The sequence below is a fragment of the Triturus cristatus genome, chromosome 3_1, assembly GCF_964204655.1.
Source record: "Triturus cristatus chromosome 3_1, aTriCri1.1, whole genome shotgun sequence".
In the NCBI taxonomy this organism is placed as follows: domain Eukaryota; kingdom Metazoa; phylum Chordata; class Amphibia; order Caudata; family Salamandridae; genus Triturus; species Triturus cristatus.
In genome coordinates this window covers 132867300-132880720 of record NC_140583.1, presented here as the reverse complement: position 1 = coordinate 132880720, position 13421 = coordinate 132867300, and the positions used below count along the sequence as shown (strand labels likewise).

General features: G+C 45.6%; 1 protein-coding gene across 1 annotated transcript in view; it reads left to right on the top strand.

Moving 5' to 3' along the window:
• Positions 1–5415, top strand: part of NTPCR (nucleoside-triphosphatase, cancer-related) — a 202666-nt gene extending 197251 nt beyond the window's left edge. Inside the window, exon 5 of the mRNA XM_085643571.1 lies at positions 5021–5415. Coding sequence (XP_085499697.1) covers positions 5021–5089 — 69 coding nt within the window. The 3' untranslated portion in view covers positions 5090–5415. The remainder of the gene's footprint in view (positions 1–5020) is intronic.
• The last annotated feature ends 8006 nt before the right edge of the window (positions 5416–13421 follow it).

Genomic DNA, 13421 nt, shown 5'->3' with positions numbered 1-13421 from the left:
TGGGCTTTGCAGTCAAAAATCAGTTTTTTTTTCCATGTTGCCCATTTTCCCCTCAATTTTTTCTCCTGCGCATAGACCTGTGTGTTAAGCAATCCACCCCGGCTCCCGTTTTGTGTTCGGAAATGAGTGAAACCAGATTCCCACTTCTCCCCTTAGCAACAGAGATATTATTTATCAGAGATTGAACAGACAGTGCTCTGAGACAGCAGTAATCTGCTGTTAGCTGTATAAACTGTGTTTTTGGGGGATTATCACACTCGTTTTTGTCTAGGAGAGTGAGTAAAGTTTTTTACAAACAGTATTTTTAGAGGGCAAAGTTTGTTAGGCCCTTACTTTCAGAACTCCAAAGTGTGGATTGAGACTGTCTGTCTCCTAGGAGATTCTGTATTGAGGAGAGCCTTCCAGCCCCTTGGGCAGCAGCCAAAGCGTGCTGATTGGCTCCCTAGCTTCCCAGCAACCCTGAGCCCTCCTCTCACACCTACCCAGGACCCTTAAGGGTTTGTTGGGTGAACCTCAAAACATTCACCTCCATTTTGTGAGCTGCAGTTTCCCTGTGACCAAGATTGCAGTGAACCAAGGAACATGAGGTGATAAAAAGGCAGACTTGTGGTATCTCTTTCCTAAAATTGAAAACGCGATTTTCCTCTACCCGTGATTAAATCATTTTCACCTGTTTTGTTTAGAAATTTGAGGTTTTAGCTTGCCTGTGACCTTTTTATTTTTCCTGTTGAATTGTGGGCTTTGCAGTCCAAAATCTGTTGTTTTTCCACATTGTCCGTAACTACCTGATTATCCCTCCTAGCTTCTCCCTTGCTCTGTACTCAGACCTGTGTGCTAAGCAATGCATCCCAGCTCCCATTTTGTGTTTGCAAGTAAGTGAAACCAGATTTACCCCCCTTTACCCCTTAGCAACAGAGATATTATACATCTGAGACTGAACAGAGTGTGCTCTGAGACAGCAGTAATCTGCTGTTAGCTGTTTAATCTGTGTTTTGTAGGGGTTGTCACTCGTTTTTTCGCTATAGAACTGAGAAAAGTTTTGTACAAACAGTATTGTTAGAGGGCAAATTTGTTAGGCCCTTCCCTGCAGAACTCCAAAGTGTGGATTGAGCCTGTCTTTCGCCTATGAGAATATGAAATGAGGATCAGCTTCCAGCCCCCTAGGCAGCAGGCAAAGCTTGCTGACTGGCTCCCTAGCTCCCAAGCAACCCTGAGCCGCCCTCTCACACCCCTCCTCTCACACCTGCCCAGGCCTCTTAAGGGTTTGTTGGGTGAAGCTCAAAGCATTCACCTCCATTTTGTGAGCTGCAGTTTCCCTGTGCCCAAGATTGCAGTGAACCAAGGACTAGAAGGTGGTAGGTAGGTAGACTTGTGCTGTCTCTTTCCTGAAATTTAAAAAGCGATTTCCCTCTATCTGTGATTGCATCATTTACACCTGTTTTGCTTGTGGTTGTTACAGTTTAACAATTAAAGTTTTTCCTATCCGTGATTGCAACATTTTTCACCTGTTTTATTTAGAAATTTGAGGTTTTTACTTGCCCTTGACTTGCATTTTACCTGTTGAATTGTGGCCTTTGCAGTCCAAAATCTGTTGTTTTTTCATATTGCCCGTGACTGCCTGATTTTCCCTTCTAGGTACTCCCTTGCTCTGTGGTCAGACCTGTGTGTTAAGTATATCACCCCCAGCTCCCATTTTGCTTTAGCAAGTGAGTGAAACTAGATTACCCCTCTTCCCCCCTTAGCAACAGAGATATTATACATCAGAGACTGGACAGAGGGTGCTCTGAGACAGCACTTAATGTGATGTTAGCTGTTTAGGCTGTGTGTTTTAGGGATTGTACACTCGTTTTTTGGCTGCGAGAGTGAGTAAAGTTTTGTACAAACAGTAGTGTTAGAGGGCAAATTTTGTTAGGCCCTTACCTACAGAACACCAAAGTATGGATTGAGCCTGTCTGTCTCCTAGCCTAGGAGATTCTGAATTGAGGAGCAGCTTCCAGCCTCATGGGCAGCAGCCTAAGCTTGACTTTTAGCTCAGTAGCTTCCAAGCAACCCTGAGCCCTCCTGCTACACCTGCCCAGCTGCTTAAGGGTTTGTTGGGTGAACCCCAAAACATTCACCTCCATTTTGTGCGCTTCTGTTTCCCTGTGTCCAAGATTGCAGTGAACCAAGGACCAGTAGGTGTTAAGAAGGCAGGCTTGTGCTATCTTTTCCCAAAATTTAAAAAGCGATTTTCCGCTACCCGCTATTGCGTCATTTTTCACCTGTTTTGTTTAGAAAATTGAAATTTTTACTTGCCCGTGACTATTTCATTTTACCTATTGAATTGTGGGCTTTGCAGTCAAAAAACAGGATTATTGTCCACGTTGCCCGTTTACCCTTCTAGTTTCTCCCCTGATCTGTGCATAGACCTGTGTGTTAAGCAGTCCACCCCGGCTCCCGTTTGGGGTTAGGAAATGAGTGAAACCAGATTCCCTCTTCTCCCCTTAGCAACAGAGATATTATTCATCAGAGATTGAACAGACGGTGCTCTGAGACAACAGTAATTTGCTGTTAGCTGTTTAAACTGTGTTTTTGGGGGGGATTATCACACTCGTTTTTTGGCTAGGAGAGTAAGTAAAGTTTTGTACAAACCGTATTTTTAGAGGCCAAAGTTTGTTAGGTCCTTACCTTCAGAACTCCAAGCCTTTGAGCCTGTCTGTTTCCTAGGAGAGTCTGAATTGAGGAGAGCCTTCCAGCCCCGTGGGCAGCAGCCAAAGCTTGGCGATTGGCTCCCTAGGTCCCAAGCTACACTGAGCCCTCCTCTCACCTAAGGGTTTGTTGGGTAAACCTCAAAACATTCCCCTCCATTTTGTGAGTTGCAGTTTCCCTGTACCCAAGATTGCAGTGAACCAAGGAAAATGAGGTGATAAAAAGGCAGACTTGTGGTGTCTCTTTCCTGAAATTTAAAAAGTGATTTTCCTCTACCTGAGATTATGTCATTTTCACCCGTTTTCTTTAGAAATTTGAGGTTTTAACTTACCTGTGACTGTTTTATTTTTCCTGTTGAATTGTGGGCTTTGCAGTCCAAAATCTGTTGTTTTTTCACATTGCCCGTAACTACCTGAATATCCCTCCTAGCTTCTCCATTGCTCTGTTCTCAGACCTGTGTGTTAAGCATTCCCCCCACAGCTCCCATGTTGTGTTAGTAAGTGAGTGAAAGCAGATTGCCCCCCCATTCCTTCTTTAGCAACAAACATATTATACATCAGAGACTGAACAGCGGGTGCTCTGAGACAACAGTAGTCTGCTGTAAGCTGTTTAAGCTGTGTTGTTTAGGGATTGTACACTTGTTTGTTGGCTAGTAGAGTGAGTAAAATTTTGTACAAACAGTTTTGTTAGAGAGCAAAGTTTGTTAGGCCCTTACCTGTAGAACTCCAAAGAGTAGATTGAGCCTTTCTGTCTCCTAGGAGATTCTGAATTGAGGAGCTGCTTCGAGCCCCCTGGGCAGCAGCCTAAACTTACAGATTGGCTTCCTAGCTTCCAAGCTACCCTGAGCCTTCCTCTCACACTTGCCCAGGCCCCTTAAGGGTTTGTTGGGGGAACTCCAAAACATTCACCTTCATTTTGTGAGCTGCAATTTCCCCGTGCCCAAGATAGCATTGAACCAAGGATCAGAAGGTGGTAGGAAGGCAGACTTGTGCTGTCTCTTTCCTGAAATTTAGAAAGCGATTTTCTTCTTCCTGTGATTGCATCATTTTCACCTGTTTTACTTGTGAACTTTTACGAAGAAACATGGTCATAATTAGAATGGTCAGGTGTCATAATAGACAATATGATTGGTACATCAGCTCGATGTGCCTAAAATATACTGTGGCTATTGTAGGATGGACTAAATCCTATTGACTTCTATGAGACTTTTAGTTTTTTCACTGGTGCCATAAGAGCCATGAAAGAGGCTGCGCTGCTGTCCCCAGTCTCACTACTTTCACTGTGCGGAAACTGCTGCCTGAAAGGCTATTGTGCAAAGCACATGCACGGGCGGGTCCTCCGCTATGGTGGAGGAGCTTTGCCCCACTGCTGAAAGGCAGCAGATTAAAAATAAAGTGATTATAAAAAATGTTATCATTTTATTTGGAACTTTCTCCTCAGTCTGCCGAGTCGAGTGCAGGGAAGTGCCATCCTCTCTGTCTTAGCGTCCTAAGCTAGGTAGGAGGTGGAGTGGTAGGCGCACTTTAAGTGCACATGTCTGTTTGGCGGGCTGTCTTAGGCCGGCCAAACAGACATGCTCAATTAGCATTTCTCCACCTGGCTGTGTTGCACAGCCAAGTGGAGAACCAGCGCAGGCTCCCAGTCCCTAACGGAGCGGCATTACAGCCCGCTCAGGCCAGTCACAACGCTGCTCTCATGAGAGAGCAGGGTCGTGATTGGGTGGGGATGAGAGCAGAGAAGCATTGAGTTTGCGGGAGCATAGGAGCACCCGGGCGGCAGCAGATAAGTTCTTTTATGTTTCTTCTATTATTACCTCCCACGCCACCAAGTGTTATTAGCCGTAGCAGCTACTGAGCACATGAATAGTGGCAGGAGAGGGCCTCGTTTTCCTCTCTGTGTATGCCCTTGCTGACGGGGTTGTTGACTGTAATAGGACAAATGCTCTCACTCATACAGTGTCACATTGCAACCAATTAATAGGAGTCCTAAGGGCTAACCCAAAAGGCGGCTGGTATTGACAGCTGACCTATGGGCTATAGCCATCATTACGTATGCTGCTGTGTGGGTTGATACAAAATGTGTATAACAACTCAAAGAGCCAATGCTGAAGAAAGTTGAACAAAAACACCTCTCTATTTATGTAATATGAGGTATTATTTTGTATTACATCACGTCTGGATAGACAACTAATACTTTATCTAGCCCAGACCTAAAATCACTCTTTGTTAAAATATAAGTAGGTCAGTTATACGAAATGTTTTCCTGATGGAATGCTCAGCATTGAATCAGTGTTTCTCTTGGATAATTTTCTTTATTTCTTCTTCATCTACAGGTTACGAAAGAAAACAGGAATGATCTTTTGCAAGAAATACTAACCACAATCGAACACTGCAGAGAGTAGGAGCAGCAGAAATTAGGGAAACACTTGTTAATGCCTGGTGTTTGGTTCTTCACTTTATTTTGATGGATTGAGAATCATATTCCAACATTTGCTAGACCTTTTTTTTCATGTAACTTGTTGACATTTTTTATTCTCCAGATAAGCACTCCTAAACTAGGGTTGCTATTCAAACTGATGTATTTGGTGGGTCAGTTATGAAATGCATCATTTTGTATTGCTGAGTGATTTATTTGAATATTCAATTCATAGATTTGAAAGCTTTCGTAAAAACGTTATTTTGATATTTTAAGTTGCATGAAAGCAAAAATACAAGTAATTCAACTGAATACATGAGTGTGGAGATATTTAACTTTAACAAGTAGAGAAACACACAGTGTTGACTGTTAAGACAGCTGTATGTTTTTTTTTTTTAATTTCTTTATTGGTTTTTGCAGTATATGCACAAGATTTACAGCATGTTGACTTTATGCGTATAGTTGGCAGCAACACAACATCTTTTTTTTGGTCCAAACGTTAATGCAGAAAAACAATTGTCATCTGGAGCGTATGACAGGTGCATTCAATCAATCAATATGACTTTATTCGATCTTAAACATGAAGATCATAAAAGTGTACATAAAATACATTGTTCACATGTTAAAATTATGATGCATCACCATCAAATTTCAATAAAAACACAAAATGGAAAACAGATAGGAACCGTGTTAACCCCTTCGCTGCCAGGCCTTTTCCCCTCCTGTGCCACGCCCTTTTTTGGCTATTTGGGGTAGTGCGCGCTTAGACCCCTGTAACTTTTTGACCACATAAGGTATCCACGCTAATTTTGCGACCTTTTCTTCCAACATCATGGGGATTCTAAAGGTACTCAGGGTTTGTGGATTCTCCTAGAGGGGTCACAGAAATTAGCCAAAATAGAAATGTGTACAAAAGCAATAATGGATCCTGGAAAGCTATACATTTTCGAGAAGAAGACAAAATTCTGAATCCAGCAAGGGGTCATTTGTGTAGATCCATCAAGGTTTTTTTATAGAAACTAACAGTTAAATATAGGATAAATTGAAAATTAGTTGAAAAAAAAAAGCCTTTCGTGTCAACGTTTTCACCTGTAACTTCTTCTAATTATGACAGCTCTTTGAAAGCAATATACCATTACATCCGCTAGACATTACTGGTTGTGGGGATATATAGGACTTGTAGGTTCACCAAGAACCCGACGAACCCAGAGCCAAAAACTGAGCAGCAACTTGCAATGTTTTTTTATTATGTACCGGGTATATAGTAATTATTCTGTAAAAATGTGTACATGGAAAAATCGGTATGAAAGACACCTATGTATTTCTGAAATAAGAACAAAATATAGAGTTTAGAAACGGTAGATATTTGCACATTTCTGAAATTGGGAATACTCATACTAGCATGAGAATTATCAGTCATTTTTTAGAATGACTTCTTTTTTACACAATATCTTTCATTTGGAAGGCAGAAATGCATCGAAAGTCAATAGATTATAACAGTTCCTTTACAAAACTGAATTACCCTAAGTCTCCCGATAAAAATGGTACCTCACTTGTGTGGGTAGGCATAGTGCCCGCGACAGGAAACGGCACAAAACGCAACGTGACCACAACTCAATATCGCAGTGAAAATTTACCCTTTTTTGGCAAAGTGCCTAGCTCTAGTTTTTGAACCCTAGCTCTGCGGGTACCTTGGGAAACCTAGCAAACCTATACATTTTTGAAAACTAGACACCCAGGGGAATCCAGGATGGGGTGACTTGACTGCCTCCCAGCAGGGTCTGTTACCCAGAATCCCTTGCAAACCTAAAAAATTGTCCAAAAAAACACGTTTTCCACACATTTCTGTGGTGGAAAGTTCTGGAATCTGCGTGGATCCACAAATTTCCACCCACCTTGCGTTCCCCAAAGTCTTACGAGAAAAACGGTACCTCACTTGTGTGGGTCGGCCTAGTGCCCGCGACAGGAAACGGCGCAAAACGCAACGTGGTCACACCTCAATTTCGCAGTGATAAATGTCCCTTTTTTGGCAAAATGTCTAGCTGTAGTTTTTGAACCTAAGCTCTGCGGGCACCTTGGGAAACCTAGCAAACCTATACATTTTTGAAAACTAGACACCCAGGGGAATCCAGGATGGGGTGACTTGACTGCCTCCCACCAGGGTCTGTTACCCAGAATCCCTTGCAAACCTAAAAAATGGATTAAAAAAAACACATTTTCCCCACATTTCTGTGGTGGAAAGTTCTGGAATCTGCGTGGATCCACAAATTTCCACCCACCCCGCGTTCCCCAAAGTCTTACGAGAAAAACGGTACCTCACTTGTGTGGGTTGGCCTAGTGCCCACGACAGGAAACGGCGCAAAACGCAACGTGGTCACACCTCAATTTCGCAATGAAAAATGACCCTTTTTTGGCAAAATGTCTAGCTGTAGTTTTTGAACCCTAGCTCTGCGGGCACCTTGGGAAACCTAGCAAACCTATACATTTTTGAAAACTAGACACCCAGGGGAATCCAGGATGGGGTGACTTGACTGCTTCCCACCAGGGTCTGTTACCCAGAATCCCTTGCAAACCTAAAAAATTGACAAAAAAAAACACATTTTCCACATATTTCTGTGGTGGAAAGTTCCGGAATCTGCGTGGATCCACAAATTTCCACCCACCCCGCGTACCCCAAAGTCTTACGAGAAAAACGTTACCTCACTTGTGTGGGTCGGCCTAGTACCCGCGACAGGAAACGGCGCAAAACGCAACATGGTCACACCTCAATTTTGCAGTGAAAAATGACCCTTTTTTGGCAAAATGTCTAGCTGTAGTTTTTGAACCCTAGCTCTGCGGGCACCTTGGGAAACCTAGCAAACCTATACATTTTTGAAAACTAGACACCCGTGTGCTTCCAGGGAGGCATGGCTTGCGTGGATCCCCCAACGTTTCCTTACCCAGAATCCCCTGCAAACCTCAATTTTAGCTGAAAAAAATCACATTTTTCACACATTTTTGTGTGGGAAAGTTGAGGCATCACCGGGCTGACACAAATTTTCTACCACCCAGCGTTCCCCCGGGTCTCCCGGTAAAAACGGTGCATCACTCATGTGGGAGGCCCAAGTACCTGCGACTGGCAAGGCCCCAAAACGTATTGAGGCGACATGAAAATTGCCTACCTCAAAACGACCTGGTTTCGCAAGGGGGGTCACCTGGGTTTTTGGCCCGGTACTCGGCGGCCACCTAGGGAAACCTACCAAACCCACACATTTCTGAAAACTAGACACCTGGGGGATTCCAGGGAGGTATGGCTTGCGTGGATCCCCCAACGTTTCCTTACACAGAATGCCCTGCAAACCTCAAATTTAGCTGAAAAAAAACACCTTTTTCACACATTTTTGTGTGGGAAAGTTGTGGCATCACCGGGCTGACACAAATTTCCTACCACCCAGCGTTCCCCCGGGTCTCCCGATAAAAACGGTGCCTCACTCGTGTGGGAGGCACAAGTACCCGCGACAGGCAAGGCCCCAAAACGTATTGAGGCGACATGAAAATTGCCTGCCTCAAAACGATCTGGTTTTGCAAGGGGGGTCACCTTGGTTTTTGGCCCGGTGCTCAGCGGCCACCTAGGGGAATCTACCAAACCCACACATTTCTGAAAACTAGACACCCTGGGGATTCCAGGGAGGTATGGTTTGCGTGGATCCCCCAACGTTTCCTTACCCAGAATGCCCTGCAAACCTCAAATTTAGCTGAAAAAATCACCTTTTTCACACATTTTTGTGTGGGAAAGTTGAGGCATCACCGGGCTGACACAAATTTCCTACCACCCAGCGTTCCCCCGGGTCTCACGATAAAACGGTGCCTCACTCGTGTAGGAGGCCCAAGTACCCGCGACAGGCAAGGCCCCAAAACGTATTGAGGCAACATGAAAATTGCCTACCTCAAAATGACCTGGTTTTGCAAGGGGTGTCACCTGGGTTTTTGGCCCCGTGCTCGGCGGCCACCTAGGGGAACCTACCAAACCCACACATTTCTGAAAACTAGACACCCGGGGGATTCCAGGGCGTTATGGCTTGCGTGGATCCCCCAACGTTTCCTTACCCAGAATGCCCTGCAAACCTCAAATTTAGCTGAAAACATCACCTTTTTCACACATTTTTGTGTGGAAAAGTTGTGGCATCACCGGGCTGACACAAATTTCCTACCACACAGCGTTCCCCCGGGTCTCCCGATAAAAACGGTGCCTCACTCGTGTGGGAGGCCCAAGTACCCGCGACAGGCAAGGGTCCAAACCGTAGTCGCGGGTACTTGGGCCTCCCACACGAGTGAGGCACCGTTTTTATCGGGAGACCCGGCGGAACGCTGGGGCAGAAAGGCTGTAATGGTGGTGGGTGGGGGCATTGGCTTGCCCGTTGCGGGCAGCCCCCACCCTAAAAATAAAACTAAAAACTAATCCCTGGTGTTTAGTGGGCTTTCTGCCCCCCCCGGAGGGGCAGATTAGGGTCCAATGCCCCATCTGCCCCCCGGGGGGGGCAGAAAGACTGTAGTAATGGGGGGGGGGGGCATGGGCCTGCCCTTTTTGGGCAGCCCCCACCCCTATTTATTTTTTTACGCAACTTCCCTGGTGTCTAGTGGGCTTTTTATCCCCCCGGGGGGGCAGATTGGGGGCTAATGCCCCCATCTGCCCCCCAGGGGGGGCAAAAAGACTAAAATGCCCAAAAATACACAGGGTGGAGCAAAGGCCCTTGCCCAAGGGGCCGCTCCCCCCTCCCTGGTGTCTAGTGGGTGGGTCCCTGCTTGGGGAGTGCCCTCCTGTGGCGATCCCCAAGCAGGGATCCACTGGGGTGGGGTACCATTGGAAAGGGGAGATTCTCCCCTTTCCAACGATACCTCTCCCGTCTTTCTACGTGCTCAGGGGACTGAGATAGCCCCCCTGAGCACGTACAAAGTGAAACCTGAAATGAGCCTCTTGGCTCATTTCAGTTTCACTTTCACTGTAATGACGTCGGCGCGACGTGCACGCCGATCGTCATTGCAGTGAAAGGGGGGGGGGGGTGCCTCGGGTGCTGGGGAAGCTCTTCCCCAGCTCCCGAGGCTATTTGTGCAGAAAGGGAATCCCTCTGGTGCCCGCACCAGAGGGATTCCCTAGGGTATGCCTCATGACGAGCTGGACTCGTCATGGGCACAGCGCGACTGTGCTCCATGACGAGTCCAGCTCGTCATGGGCATACAAGGGGTTAAAATATTATCCAAAAGATTAACGAAAACGTGGAGAATTAATTCACTAGCTCATAAAGTGCTTAATGCAATACTGGAACAAACTCATTTGTGGACAGCAAACAGCGTGCCGTATGAAGTGCTAAACAGTGCCAAGTGCTATTAAAATATAATCTATCTACTCATTAATCTTCTTTTTGATAAAACCATACATAGATATGATGCAACACAGAAGTTTACATATGAGTTTGGGAGCATTTGGAGGAAAAATAAGGCTGGGCGACATTGTGCAAATTTATATTTTAAAAACAGCGGGTGACTATACATTTTCCGTGCACAAGAATAACATTTAAAGAAAAATATAAAATGAAGATTAGATTGGATAGATGTGCCATTTTAGGGACAGGCGCATTCATAGATTGTTTCCTGGACATTCATTAGAGTAGTAGCTAAGGAGGAAGAAATGAGGAATAAGTGGAGTAAAAACAACAGCATGCTGTCCAAAACAAATGCATCCAAAAAAGATAGACCCCCAGTCGGGCAAAATCATAACATTGACTATAGTTGGAAGATGAATACTACACAATAAGTGCACCTATGATTTTGCATTAGCACTTAAGCGGTGTGAACATGTCAAAGCACAAGAATGAAAAATTGATTATCAATCGTAAAGGAAAGTTCCAATTCTATTAAAGACACAGTTTATGCCACACTGCCTTAATTTTGTTAAAAAGTAGCCATTTTAAAAAACATAACTCTTCATTTCCCGTAATTAATAGGGAAAAGAAGAAGGAATACCCTGTCCAATCTGATTATCGAGTGTCCCTCTTGAGCCGCCATCTGCCTACGCTCATCCTCTTTCTTCCTGAGACCAAGGCTGTTAATGGAAATTTTCACTCCTATTTGGACGATTCCCATCCTGCAAGAATCAATGGTTCAAGATTCAGTCATCAGGATCACCACAGGCAAACTACAATCCATTACAAAATGTAATAATACATAACACCTCCATAAGATAGGATACTGTCTTCATAGAGAAACCGGATTACATATCATACATGTACTTTGATTCAAGACTTATTTACTTACATCCAAACGGATGACTCCTGCATCACTGGGAGGGCGCTGATCCAAGAGCAGAGGGTAGGCTAATCCTGGCCTCTGTGTCCCTAATAGAACTGAAACTTTCCTTTATGAATTCTAGGACATTTTTCATTCTGTGTCAAGCCCTGGAGGGGAGGATTATGCCAGCTTAAAATGTGTCTACCACCAGAGCCACAATGCAGGGAACTGGCTTGAAATGGAACCTCTTAAAGGTTGAATCCGTAGACCAGACTGCCGCATTCATGATATCCTCCAAGCGACCCCCAAGGGTGAATACTTTCAGAGCCATATCCCCTCTGGTAGAATGGTCTCCGAACACTTTAGTGTTGATCCCTGCTTCCTGCATGGCCCATCAAACCCACCGTGCAATTGTCGGGGAAGGGACCGCCCTATATGGTCTGCAAGGGGCAATGAGTAACTGCTGTTCCCCATGGGGCCGCAGTTCCTCAGTCATGGTTTCATATGTCTTGACACAACGAACAACACACAACTTTGGGGAGTCCGAAAAAGCCAGGTATGAAATGAGTCTAGAATTATACTTTTTGCGATGGTACACTTGAAGGGAGGCTCCATCCGGACTAAATGTCCGTCCTGTAATGTCCAGGGCATGGCGTCCGAGACCCTGCGGCAAGACACTAAACATAACAGCATGGCCAACTTTGCAGCCAACTGTTTTCAAGAAAGGTACTTGTTATGCATCCAGGAGAGGAAAAGGTGCAACACCATGTTAACATCCCAGAGGACTGAATATCTCGGCTCTCGAGGGAGGAACAATCTGATACCCCTGAGGAGTTTTTGCAACTATGGGTGCTCTCCCACTGGTCCTCCCCCAACCTGAGAATGACCAGATGAAATTCCAGACCGAAAGGTATTGATTGATCTATAGACCATCCCTTCTGCCACTAAAGAGGCCAAAACATTTAAGAAGTGGACAGTATCTGTTCCTACGGGACCCATTTCCTTTGCTTGCACCAACCCAACCACCAAGACCGAGCTGACTTGTATCGTTTGATTGTACCCTCCGCCCAGGCTCAGGAGAGGTTGTCCGCAGCATTGCGCGAAAGCTCTGGGACTTGCCATCATGACCTGTAAACCTCCACCCCATAAGCGGAGGGACCCATTGTTCAGCAGCAGGTGGGGATTCCCGGAAGGACCCCTGAGGAGACACTGATCTTGGGGTAGATGGATTGGAAAATCTCAAGTGAGTTCCAACAGGACCGAAACCAAACTTGCCACTTCCATATCGGGGTCACTACCACCAGGTCTGCCTGTTTGCGACAGGTCTGTACCGTGAGTCTTATTATCATGGCGAATGGAGGGAATGCATACCCTATGTCCCTGGACCAATGCTGGAGAAACGCGTAAGCCGCTTTTGCCCCGGTATCTGATCTCCAAATTAAGTACCGGGGAAACTCATGATCCACACAGGATGCAAAAAGGTCTATCGTAAATGGTCCCCACTGGCCCAAAAGAGCATGGAACACTCTTGGAAAAAGTTTCCACAAGCTTGTTTCCTTGAGATGTCATAACTGCCAATCCGCTACTTGGTTGGCGGAGCCCGGGAGATGTTCCACCACCACTGACATATGTTGGTTGAGACACTATTCCCAGAAACTTTTAGCAAGATCCAACAGAGCTTTTGTAAACTCTTTTGTCCATCTTCAAGACCACACAGATTTGGGCGCGTTACCCGGGTTCAACACTTCACCACGAAGGAACCCACCATCGGTCCTGGCCAGTTGATATGCAGGGTTCGCTCTGTGGCCATCATCCGCCTCCGATGGTGAACTCCCCAGAGCTTGTGCCCCAACCTGTGCCACTGGCATCAGACTCCATCACCAGATCTGGTTGCGAACTGAGGATCGTGCGCCCATTCCATAGTTCCATGTGTGTGAGCCACCACCGCAGCTCGTCCTTGGCCTTGTCCGAGGAGAATGAGTTGGGAGTACGTCAGGCCATGAAGCAGATGCAATACCTTCAGGCATGGCATGGCCCTGAAGTGAAGGGGACCA